This window comes from Harmonia axyridis, chromosome 1, assembly GCF_914767665.1.
Source record: "Harmonia axyridis chromosome 1, icHarAxyr1.1, whole genome shotgun sequence".
Lineage (NCBI taxonomy): Eukaryota > Metazoa > Arthropoda > Insecta > Coleoptera > Coccinellidae > Harmonia > Harmonia axyridis.
Window position 1 is genome coordinate 13,572,699 of NC_059501.1, and position 12,357 is coordinate 13,585,055.

Genomic DNA, 12,357 nt, shown 5'->3' on the forward strand with positions numbered 1-12,357 from the left:
GAGAGAGAGAGAGAGAGAGAGAGAGAGAAAAGAAACAGACAAAATGGTTTTTTACAACAAGATTAACATTCTGCTGAGTATATAACCTATTCAAAAGATCAACTCGACCTTGAAATCAAACTCCAAGGTCATATTGACTATCTGCACATAATTGGTATAGAATGAGACTGACTGCTCATGACAAACATGGTCACACTTTCATCTTTGTTTACATTTCAAACATCAAAACAATTGAACAATAGATACAATTATCGTAGATATCAATTCCTTGGCAATTCAAAATCCTTTGATATTACTCCTATATAGTTTGGAGGTGGCAAAATCTAATTCAAAGGCAACTGCAAAGTAACAGTTAGACACTGTACTTTTACTTCTTTTAACTATCATGAAAACATGATTTAAGTCGATTTCGGTCGTGTTTTGAATTTTAAGTCCTCGAAAAGAATTAAAGAAATTTTGTACTCACCTCCATAAACATCACATCTTAGGGTGAAAGATGCACCCTCGGGAAAAGGTCCCACAACGGAAGTCAAGGATGTTCCAGACTCATTTGTAATAACCATTTTCTGGGGTGGAACTGAAAAAAATTATTTCAGTTAGGTTGATTCATTTACATTTATATTGCATCAATATCATTAATTATTCTGAATAGCGCAAGATTCGAGTTACGTGCCAGTTTGGATGTCCTACACATGATACATTGATTTTATCCTAGGACAGATCGATAGGACGATAGCAATAGAGTGTTACAAAAGTGATAAAACAAAGTCACCAGTTGAATTCTAAAACATCAAGAATTGCCGATTTCAGAAACTATATAATTTTAAGCGATGAGGCTTTTTTTCCTCCATAACTTCATATACTTAGGAGTTCAGAAAATCCATTTGAACTCCTGCATTTCAAATGTGTCACAGTTTAGTGTGACATGTGATGGTGTGTCACGAATGTTATAGTACACACTACGATAAACCAGACAGTAATGCCTCATTGGGTACACATTTTTCTTGAGAAGTAGTTCCAGCAGAAAAGCTTTCTCCACTAAAAAGTTTTCTAATAAGAGATATCATTTTGACAAGAGAAAATGAGTATATTTTAAGATAAATCAATGAATTATTATCTCATTGTAATTTGCGACTATATGTCCTCGATAACTTCACGAATTCCATCTTGAATGTGGGGCATTGACATGGCCCCCAAAAAAAGAAGTCTTGAGTTCTTGTGTCAATCGAACTCAAAAAGCTTTGAGATCTGAGTGTATGCAAAATACGGTGTGATGTGGTTTGTGGAATTCCCAAGATCGACGAGGAATGGACAAACCTGGGTTTTACCAACACTACGGGGCTATATTTTCAGTTGTTTCAGAGACTTACATGGTTTCGATTCTTCACAACACTAACTTGTCCCAACAGCCCAAAATTTTCCACCAGTTTCTCTTTTGCCGGCCGAAGAGGTGCTTCACGAATACTCAGAAAAGTGCTTCAGTTTTGTGAACTGTGACTGCAAAATTTTCATCATTTTGTAGTGAATTTTAACAATTGAAATTCGTTGTTGAAGCCTCTATCCCATTTTAAGTGGGGGCGAGGTTTTACTTCTCAAATATCAAAAGATGACAGAACCAAAAGTGACAGCTGCCGAGGTAGTGCCTATCCAAAATGAAACTTCAAATTATAAAACCATAAAATATTTTATTTTTGGCATACAAACCAAAAATAAAATATTTTAAGAGATTGCATGAAAAAATACCGGAAAGAAAATTAATGAACAATTTCTATCTTCTTCCAGAATTTTGTGTTCTGTAAGCAACAAAAAAATCAATGTCATAAATACACTATTTTTTCAATGACGATAGATTTCACCGAATTGAAATATCATGTGTATGTATCATAGAACTTTATGTATAATAGATATATATGTGTTCTTCAAATGTGCAATTGGCGCATTGATGACTAGCGCTTAAAAGCTCATGTCTTCATCTCAGTACTCTACTCCCTTCTCTGTACGAACCATTGAAGCAATATACCAAAAGTCATAAACGTTTATGCGAATTTCATAATGCAAGTTTTCCGTCATATATTCAACAAAATTCTCATAATAAGAAACGATAAAATGTGTTTGTTATCTTCGTCACTACGAAATATTTTCCTGCTAAATGCTATGAGAGTATAATCTCCTCATTTATCATCAATTCCTCAGAGAGATAAGGAAAATAAATGAAGGTAATAATGAAGTAATCAGGGGTTGCTAATTCCAAGAGAACGTTCAGAGAAAAAGATGTTTCCCTCATCTTTCGCTACCCACCATCTTGATTATAGATGTGCAGATAATTTTTGTATTACGAAGATGAACCTCATGATGAGTCGAGATAACTTTAATTACACAAGAAATACCACAAAAGCATTATTGTTAGTTCTCAATACCCTTAGTTATTTCATTTGAAATATTTCATCAACAACGTATGTAATTTTTGGAATCATTAAAAACGGTAAAGTTCGTCTCATTTATGTTCATAATGAATTCGTGAACAAATTTGAGAATGTTCGTGAAAAATATAGCAAAAATGCAGCTGTTTTGGTCTTTGAAGTACATAATTCAACAACGGTTTTCTTAAATATAGCCGTTAGAAATTTTGTTTGCAACCAGAACAATTGAAAATTCAAGAAGAATAACATGATAAATGAAAACAATGTTGGAAGTTGATATGATTTGAGAATTTCAAGTGCCGTGCAAAATTCCAAACTGATCACACCGACTAAAATACATGAAGATCATTGAAAAAAATTTTAGCGATATTCTGATTCTGCGTGTATATTTACAGGGAACCCGATTTTCAAGTTTTGTTCTGAATTGTATGTCAATAACGTCATCAGAACCAAAGAAAATTCCAGCAGAATATCGAAAAAATAAGAAAGCACTAACGTGAAGTAGCTTTTGAATATTCATAAATATTGCGCTTCTGGAGACCACATATACAACATATATACAGTTCTGTGGTCTCCATGAATAGATTGGTGCATTATCAAAAGCAGTTAAGATTTCTACACTTTCTAAATGAGTAACTTCGTAAAATTATCAATTTTTGCTGGTTATATTGCAGAAATAAGAGAATCCAGCACTGGAAGCACATTTTTCCTCAGAATTATTCTTCGGTTCCTACAAAGTTCAAGTTGTCATAGCAGTTCGATGAACACTTTACTGTGTAATCTATTTTATTCCCTTCATGAAAGGAGGCTTTAACATGATTATGTCCTATTCAGAAATACTCCATTGAATTCGCCTTCAATTCAAAGCTTTTTTTCCGATCGATTCGTATATTTTTTAATGGTAGATCAATTGGAACTTCCTATTTCAAGACTTCTCGAAGAATAATAGCTTCCTTTATTCGATTCTTGTTGATTCTATACTGAACACCAATCAGTGACCATTAAGGTTTATTGATTTCACTTTAGGTAGATGGAAAATGAAGTAGGTCACAACGTCCATATGGAGTATATGATGATGAATGTTTGTAAATGTTTCCATAAGCCTTTGAACCCAGTGAGTAATCGAGAATGATTCAATCTGTTTTGATGGTGTTTTGTACATTTCCATGACAGCTATTAATTTGAAGTCGATTTTTGGAATGAGAGTGATTTTGGTTGATTTCTTCGGAATGTATTGATGTATGAGATCAATCCTTAATATGAATAATTGCAGTTGCTTCGGAAATAAAACTTGAAGATCCTATAGTTACAATTATTTTGTTTAATAATACAAACTTTCCCAAATTTAATTAATTTTAAAAACCACGTGACTGTACAGGGTGGGCAAATTTCGATGTTTTAGCACTACAACTTTTAAACCAGAGGTGATAGACAAAATCTGATACCCACTTCTCGATCTCTTTTTCTGAGAAACTATCAAGGGTAGTATTCATTTTTGGCCACCTTCTTTTGTTTTCGAGTTATAAGCGAAAATTGGAAAAATGGCGATATCGAAAAACTTTCATATCTCCGTTGATATTGATGATAGAGCTCTGAAATTTAAACATTAGGATACAGGCACTTTTTTACGTAGAATCCAGTGGCGTACTCGTCTTCTCAAAAAGGTTTTTAATTACGAAGCTATGACCCAAAGTTATGTTTTTTTAAATGGGAACACTATATTTCTGTGCCATTTTTCGAAAGCTTGTTTTTTCCTGATTTCAAAAATATATAACATCATATGGTTCGTATCAATATAAATAATAGAAAATGGTCAAAAACCTTTTTTTACCTAAGATTCGCATTATTTCTATGGTTTCAACTGTTGACGAGCACAGAAAAATTGAGCTTCTTATAACAAGAGAAGTGTCCTTCCATTAATCTGATTTTTTCTATTATTTTTACTAATTCCTTTAGTAATTAAATTCTTCAATCATATATGCATTGTTTCATGTGCTATTTGAAATGGATTGGTATAGTACCTATATCCAAAGTCACTTGTAGGAAGATGAATATTTCAATTATACAAGGTTTGTCCAAGTTTCCAGAAATTCCTTTGGGCCCAGTGAATTTATTGCCTAACAATACTTTTAGATAAACCCCGGTATTTTGCAGATCGCGGTATACACTTCAAAGGGACATCTATGGCCAAGAGTTTTTATGGAATAGTTGAAGTGACTTTGAATAAACTACACTTGTGCGTATTCATTCTGGAGACCTATGAAAATAATCTTCTGATGCATCCATCTCATTACAACTCTTTCGAATGAAACAATTGATACTGCGGATCTTTTCGTTATTTCCGAATCTATTTTTAGATAAAAAATTTATTGAATATACACAGATTCGAATTTTGTATAAATTAGTAAAAAGCATAGAAATAATCAGATTAATGGAAGGACACTTCTCTTGTTATAAGAAGCTCAATTTTTCTGTGCTCGTCAACAGTTGAAACCATAGAAATAATGAGAATCTTAGGTAAAAAAAGGTTTTTGACCATTTTCTATTATTTATATTGATACGAACCATATGATGTTATATATTTTTGAAATCAGGAAAAAACAAGCTTTCGAAAAATGGCACAGAAATATAGTGTTCCCATTTAAAAAAACATAACTTTGGGTCATAGCTTCGTAATTAAAAACTCTTTTGGAAAGACGAGTACGCCACTGGATTCTACGTAAAAAAGTGCCTGTATAATGTTTAAATTTCAGAGCTCTATCATCAATATCAACGGAGATATGAATGTTTTTCGATATCGCCATTTTTCCAATTTTCGCTTATAACTCGAAAACAAAAGAAGGTGGCCAAAAATGAATACTATCCTTGATAGTTTCTCAGAAAAAGAGATCGAGAAGTGGGTATCAGATTTTGTCTAACACCTCTGGTTTAAAAGTTGTAGTGCTAAAACATCGAAATTTGCCCACCCTGTACAGTTCAAAACGATATTATAGTTTTTTCTTCTTTCAACCACCGATTTTTATGGTTTTGACATTTTTTCTAAACAATAATTTACACTGTATATGACAATATTTTTGATTTGAGAATGAAAGAATGCTGGTAACTTTTCGTTTTCCGCAAAAGGATTGATGATCTCCTCAATGTATAAAGCACTGAAATATTCTTCAAATATTAGTGGAAAAATCTACAAAGAATCATCACAAAAAAAGAGAAACTATTATTTTGTGAAAAAAATAAACGACCGTCGTTTAGTGCTGCCCTCTACTTATATGCTTCCTGAAGAGAAAGAAGATAAAGTACATGTAGGTACACATGAACTTCGTTCATCGTGAAAAGTTTGTTCATCGCAGGAGAAGAAACGATTGAGTACTTTTGCATGATACGCGAAAAGCCACTTGATGGTAATCCCTCTCAACTGAACTGACAAAATAATTAATTACAGGCAAAATTGATTTTTTCTATAAGCTGCTTCACTGTATAATTTGCTATTGAATTATTTCGATAATTTCGTTCAAATTTCCCCTGGTTTCGAACAGTTAAAACATAAATGTATTCAATCCTTCAAGTTCTTTACTGAATTAAGTGTGTCAAATATAATTTGAATAAATCCCGAAATGTAGAATGAAATATCAACATGCAATTTGTATTTTCATAGGATACCGCTGTATACGAATGTTTATGTACCTGAAATATAAAGGAAGTTACTTCCTACAAAACCACATATTAACCATGTTATTATGGAACCACGTTATTATGCTTGCTATTTACCTACTTGAAACGAGGATGAAATCAGTATTTACTTTTTGCATAAGAGTTTTAACCCATTCATTTCATACCAGAAAATATGGAGAACATATTAAGCACTCGTTCTCCGAACCGAGAACTAAGTATATCATTTCGTTAAAATGTCTGTAATTTTCGAATGGATAAGGTTCGGCTTACTGATGACCAAGTCTTGGTCAAATTCAATAATGCCATAGTTAGAATGATCCGATTTAGGTCATTCTTCGTCAATTTTGTTCGATAACTTGTTGCCATTTCGAATAATATTATGCCTTTCTCATAGAAGCGAAATTTTGACCAGCTAAATTCTTCACCATAGACAGGAACTGATGGTAATCACTTGATGCCAGGTCCGCATTATAAGGTGGATGTATAAGAACCTCCCAACCAAGCTGCCGGAGCTTCTAGCGAGTCTCCAATTGGTCAAAGCAGGCCGCTTCTGAGCGATTGCTTCCTTCAGATGGTTCAATTATTACCAGTACAGTTCCGAGTTAATAGTTGCGCCATGGGGAAGCAGCTCATAGTAGATAATTCCCTGCCACTTCCAACAAACACACAACAAAGTCTTCCTGGTCGTCAGTCCAACCTTGGCCATCGTTTCTGCCGGCTCACCGCTTTTGGACCATGTTCGTTTTCACTTGACGTTGTCGTAAGTGATCCAATTTCCATCAACAGTCACGAACCGCTTCAAAAATGTGTCGATTTTGAAGTAAAGCCATAATTGGAAAAATAATGGGTAATATGTGGTATCAGCACATGTTGCATCACGACACTGTTGCTTGATTAAATGAATCTTGTCCGAATAAATAGATTGATCTAGGAGGACCAATGCCAATTGCCAAGCCACCTCGTTCGCTGGATCTCAAACCGTTAGATTTGTATTTATGTGACATATGAAGCAGTTTTCTATCACGTTGAAATCATATCTGTTGAACAGTCACTCGATGAAATTGAAGATGTATAAAAAGAATATCTCAAGATATCTCTAATTTTCATTTGTCACAAGAAAATAGATGCAATGAATAAGTTTCAATATATTTCCTACTTCAACAAGAAAATTTATGTTTTCGAATGTTCAGAATGAAGCTTGTAGAATACCCTGTACATCTGTGCGATTCAATCTGAAACTCCTACGTGAAAAAACTATAAATTAATGGAAAGTGAGATTGGGACTCTGATAAAGACATCAACGATTTTCTGTCATCTAATAACTATTAGGGCTTTGCATGTTCGATATAATATAATGACATATATTTTTCCATTCGAATGATCACGTGTAACATGAGGTGAAAACTGCCTCAATAATCGAGTTCGCATGTTTCAACGAGATAACGAATAGAACTAGCAATTTTCTTTCGAATACTGAATCACGTGTTCGCTAGCTGATTGCTCGTATATTCTGGGTTTTTTTCGATACATTATGAGGAGGTTTCCTTCTTCATTCTATCGACTATTCGTTGATATTGTATATGGGATTTTAGAACAGATATCTCGAAGAAAAATTTCGCACAACCCTATTTTCCCATTACGTTATATTGGCAACATCGATTTCTCTTTTTTTTCTTGGAAATATATGTTGGAATGTTGCGAATCCTTTTCTTATTAATCTTCCAAAACAATACAGCAAATTTTGAATTACGGATCATCATTTACTTCTTCAGAAATTTCAGATATCTGATTGTATGAAATATCTTAGTATAGGTATATTGGTAACTTGTATAGGTATTATATAGATCAATTTCCAATTGGCTTCAACAAACTTAAATTCTGTGTAATAAATTGAACAGAATCTGTTTTGCGTTGATATTAACAGCCGGTTTCATAAATGAAAGAATTTTTAGAATTGTATACATTTCGATTCAATCTTCAAATGCTGAATAATTTTTTGGGTGAACGAAAATTCAAATGAAATATTTTCGATACAGGAAAAACAGCCATTCGGATCATCCATTAGTTAAGTTTCAAAGAATGTAAGCATATTAAACACAATTTTTTTTGAAATATCTTTTCTGCTCGTAGACACAGGATATCCTTTACAGAAAATATCCTTCAAACATGAGTATGAGAACTTCGAATAATAACCAACTGAATATAAATGGATAAAGGAATACAAATTCTTCAGCAACAAAGTTGAACATTTTTTGATAATGTTAGAGCCTTTTAGTTTGGCAAAATATTTTGAAAGGGTTTGATTACTTTAAATTTCTGACGTAATTCTTCCTTAATTGCGCATTGTTGTCAAACATTTAAAATTACATTTGAAATAAAGAACTCGACGTCCTTAAACCTCATCGAGACCTTTCAATAGCTAAAGCTACTGGTAATCAGTCTGCTCACAGATGACGATATGGGTTTTCGCGGCACACATACTTTGGCCCCGGCGGGTTTATAGGGTTCGGAGCGTTGCAGCAGAGTCACCACCAAGGTCACCACTCCACGATGGTATGATAGGGAGTGTCTTAGGCAGAGATCGCTGAATTGCCTTCTGAAATCTCGGGACGAACAACAAAACCCCTGGGAGAGGTCGCACCTCGTAACTTGGCTCGAGAAAGAAAAATTAGGTTCTTTACTATTACACATCATATTATTCGATGGGAGGATCGAATGGAAAAACGAGGTCAACTAACTGGTAGTGACACATGACAAGAAGCTCACTTGGAAACAACTCGTCACATCAGATGTGACCAAGAAGAAGAGATTAGCGGCATCGTTGCAAAAGCACCAAAATGTCCGGTCATGACTTACGCATGCCAGACTTATTGATACGCCTTCCTAGAGAGACTTCAGAGACCTCTAGTTGTGCAGAATACGATCTTGAGAAGAGCCGTATATGCACTTAGGAATGTCAACAAAGTACGGACACATAAGGACCTGATAATACCATTCTCAGACGATCATTTAATAGAACTAAGTGTGAAGACCTTCAACAAAGCGAAAGTAGTAAAGGCTTTCGACTACGATGAAAGAGTTCCGAGGAACATAAGAGACCCTTGAGTCAAATATCGGCTCGTGCAGAGACTGTGTTTTAATAAGGACTGTGTAATAAATTACATAAACATTTTTAATTGGCCTATTGCCACCTGCTAGTGCAGAACTAATTACTTCACCAGATGTGAGTAACACTGGAAGCAGTAAAATTGCAAAAGAGGTAAAAGTTCAAAGTTCCAAGTGTTCTTTGTTAATCAGTGAAATTTATTTTACTGAACGAGAACTCAAAAACTTTCTACATAGCGTGAATCTTGATCTGGAATTTTATATTCATTAGAAAAAACGAAACATTGCAATTATTTTATATATCATTATAATTGGTTTCTTGAAAGCGAAAAAATGAAAGATCTGTTGAGACTTCCTCCAGATATGATTCGCTCATTCCGCATGCAGTAATTCATCATTTTCCGTAACACTTGTTCCAGTATGTGGAGTATGGGAGAATCCATCTCTTAGCGGAAGAAATCCATAAATCTTTTCTCGGAGACAAGATGATGAAAGTGGAGAGAAAACGTTATTAAGGACCAAAGTAAGAGAGTTAATGGCCATGTAATGGACAAAGAAGAATGTGACAATGCGAATAAGTATATTGCACTCTTTATGATGGTCGTGCCTCTTTTATTATTCAGCGAAGAAAAAAAGTTTCCTAACTTTATAACGTTCGCACCATCATACATTATTCAATTTGAACTTCGAATTCCTTCGAACGAATGTTTCTCCCCTGGAAAAAGGTTTCCGAAGTTGCTGATTATGTGCTTTCCCTCTCTTCCATTCTGCACTAGTTGATTTTTCCCAAGAAATGTTGCCACTACTCTGTTATTTATTATGGATTGCTCGATCAGATCATGATTGAACACATAATAGAAAATAAACCGAGTGAATATTTCAACATTCATTCAGAAATTCATTGTGAACTTTCATCCTACTGGTCTTGGGAACACAATTTCAGATTCTGCATAGAACGTAAAGAATAACTAAAGACAATTATTTCATTGAATAAGAAAAATACGAAGTTTATTCACATCATTCGAAAAAAATCTTTGCCAATGGGTATGGCACTAAGCTTTTTCATCTTTACCTTCTGAAGAGTGACTTTTGATCTGAAAGAACTATCTAATTACAGAGTAACTTGTTTTGTATCTAAAAAATACATAACTGTTTTGTTGTGAAAACAAATTGAGTAAGTAAGAAGAAGCAGAATATTCAATTCTGGATATTTATATTGAATACTTTCAGTTTATCTTTTATGCTAAAATCATCAAAACGAATCAAGTACTTGTGAAATGAAATAATAAATGCCAGAAGTTTGTTGCATAAAAAATCTCAATTACAGTACATAAATTGATTGAATTTAATTTTAATTTGGATTTGAACTGCAGTCCAGGTGTAGGTGGATACACATTATAGAACCAATTCAATCGCAAGCGGATTCCTACTTATCCATCCGTTGAATACATAGTCATTTTATCACTTCATACCCACTTTGAGCTGATGAAATCATATCATTATATTTGTACATTGGGAATCTTTGTGCAAAATTGGTGCCACGCGAGCTCACAATCGATCGAAAGCAACAACGTGTTAATGACTCTGAGCAGTGTTTGAAGCTGTTTAAGTGCAATAAACCTGAATTTTTGAGTCGATATGAGACAATGGATTAAACATGCTCTACCATTTCCCTCCAGAGTCCAATCGACAGTCAGCTGAGTGGACTGCACACGATGAACCGAATCCCAAGTAAGGAAAAACAGCTGGCAAGCTTATGGCATCAGTATTCTGGAATGCACAAGGTATAATATTCATTGATTACCTCCAAAAGGGCCAGACCGTCACCAGCGATTATTTTGAAGCGTTATTGGATCTTTTGAAGAATGAAATCGTTAAAAAACGGCCTTATTTGACGAAAAAATGCTGTTTCATCAAGACAATGCGCCGTGTCACAAATCAATGAAAACAATGGCAAAATTTCATGAATTGGTCTTCGAATTGCTTCTGCATCCACTGTATTCGCCAGATCTGCCCCCAGCGACTTTTTCTGTTCTCAGACCTCAAAAAAATGCTCGCTGGGAAGAAGTTCAGCTCCAATGAAAAAGTAATCGCCGAAACTGAGGCCTTTTTTGAAGCGAAAGACAAATCGTACTACAAAAATGGTATCGGAAAGATCGCTGTAATTGCTGTATCGCCCTCGAAGGCAACTATGTTGAATAATAAAATCGAATTTTGGCAAAAAAAATGTGTTTAAGTATGGTACGTATGGGACTTTTCAATTGGTCTGTTATGTATTGTATATTTCTACCTGAAAACGTTCAACGCAATAGTTTTTTTTTCAACAATTTCTTTTAGTCGATATAGGTTTTACCATCATCAATGACCTCGATTTTGCCAGTATAAAACAGTCAAATAGTCATGAGAAAATCACATTGATTCGTTCTATGAAATCATAACCAAATTCAGGCCAATCTACCTTTTCAAAATTAACCTCGACATCCAATTTACAACCAACTTTTTCCATCCATAATCGGACCGCTGGATTTTGCTGGAATATTCTTTTGTAGGATCGGAGGAAGTTCATCCCATTCGACGAATATAATATAGATGAGCAAATACTTCCAACGAGTTTTCATCTTTAATTTCCGACCATGACAGTCATTTCTGAGGGGCGCGAAGAAGGCAAGCCAACAGCAGCAGTCATATTTTTAATTAAAATTATATCAGGTTCATTTCCTAACAAAAGTTCAATTAAGCTCTTATCTATGTGCGAATAATGAAAATTGTAAACAAAAGCGTTATAAAGGAAATCATTTTTCAGGCGGGAAACTCCATTAGACAACACAATGAAAAGTAGATGTGAAATACATTTTACTCGCCGAACAACAGGCGCATCTTGATCTGAAGTCTTTTCACGAGATAATTTATTTCCGTATAGCGAACGATTAGCCAGAGGTATTGTTGGCAATCGAAGATATATTGAATCATTGAAATTGTTTTTAAGGAAATTGATTGATGTCCATTACGGGACCATTGTTTCCTGTTCACGTCATTATGTTATTGATGTTACACAATTGCCTTTTGATATATCTCGCTCTAAGGTTCACGAAAGAATGGGGTTAGCTTTGGCTTCATTCACATTGTTTATTCATAAATGAGCTTTGAGTAATTCAGAACA

At 34.3% G+C, this 12,357-nt stretch overlaps 1 protein-coding gene across 3 annotated transcripts in view; it reads right to left on the reverse strand.

The window, feature by feature from the left end:
* LOC123671389 (hemicentin-1) overlaps nt 1–12,357 on the reverse strand; it is a 482,600-nt gene that overhangs the window by 211,577 nt on the left and 258,666 nt on the right. For 2 of the 3 annotated variants that reach the window (XM_045605217.1, XM_045605219.1), the window contains one exon: nt 467–577. In XM_045605217.1, coding sequence (XP_045461173.1) covers nt 467–577 — 111 coding nt within the window. Of the gene's footprint in view, nt 1–466; nt 578–1,370; nt 1,612–12,357 lie in introns of those variants that run through there. The other variant, XM_045605218.1, reaches the window with a different exon arrangement.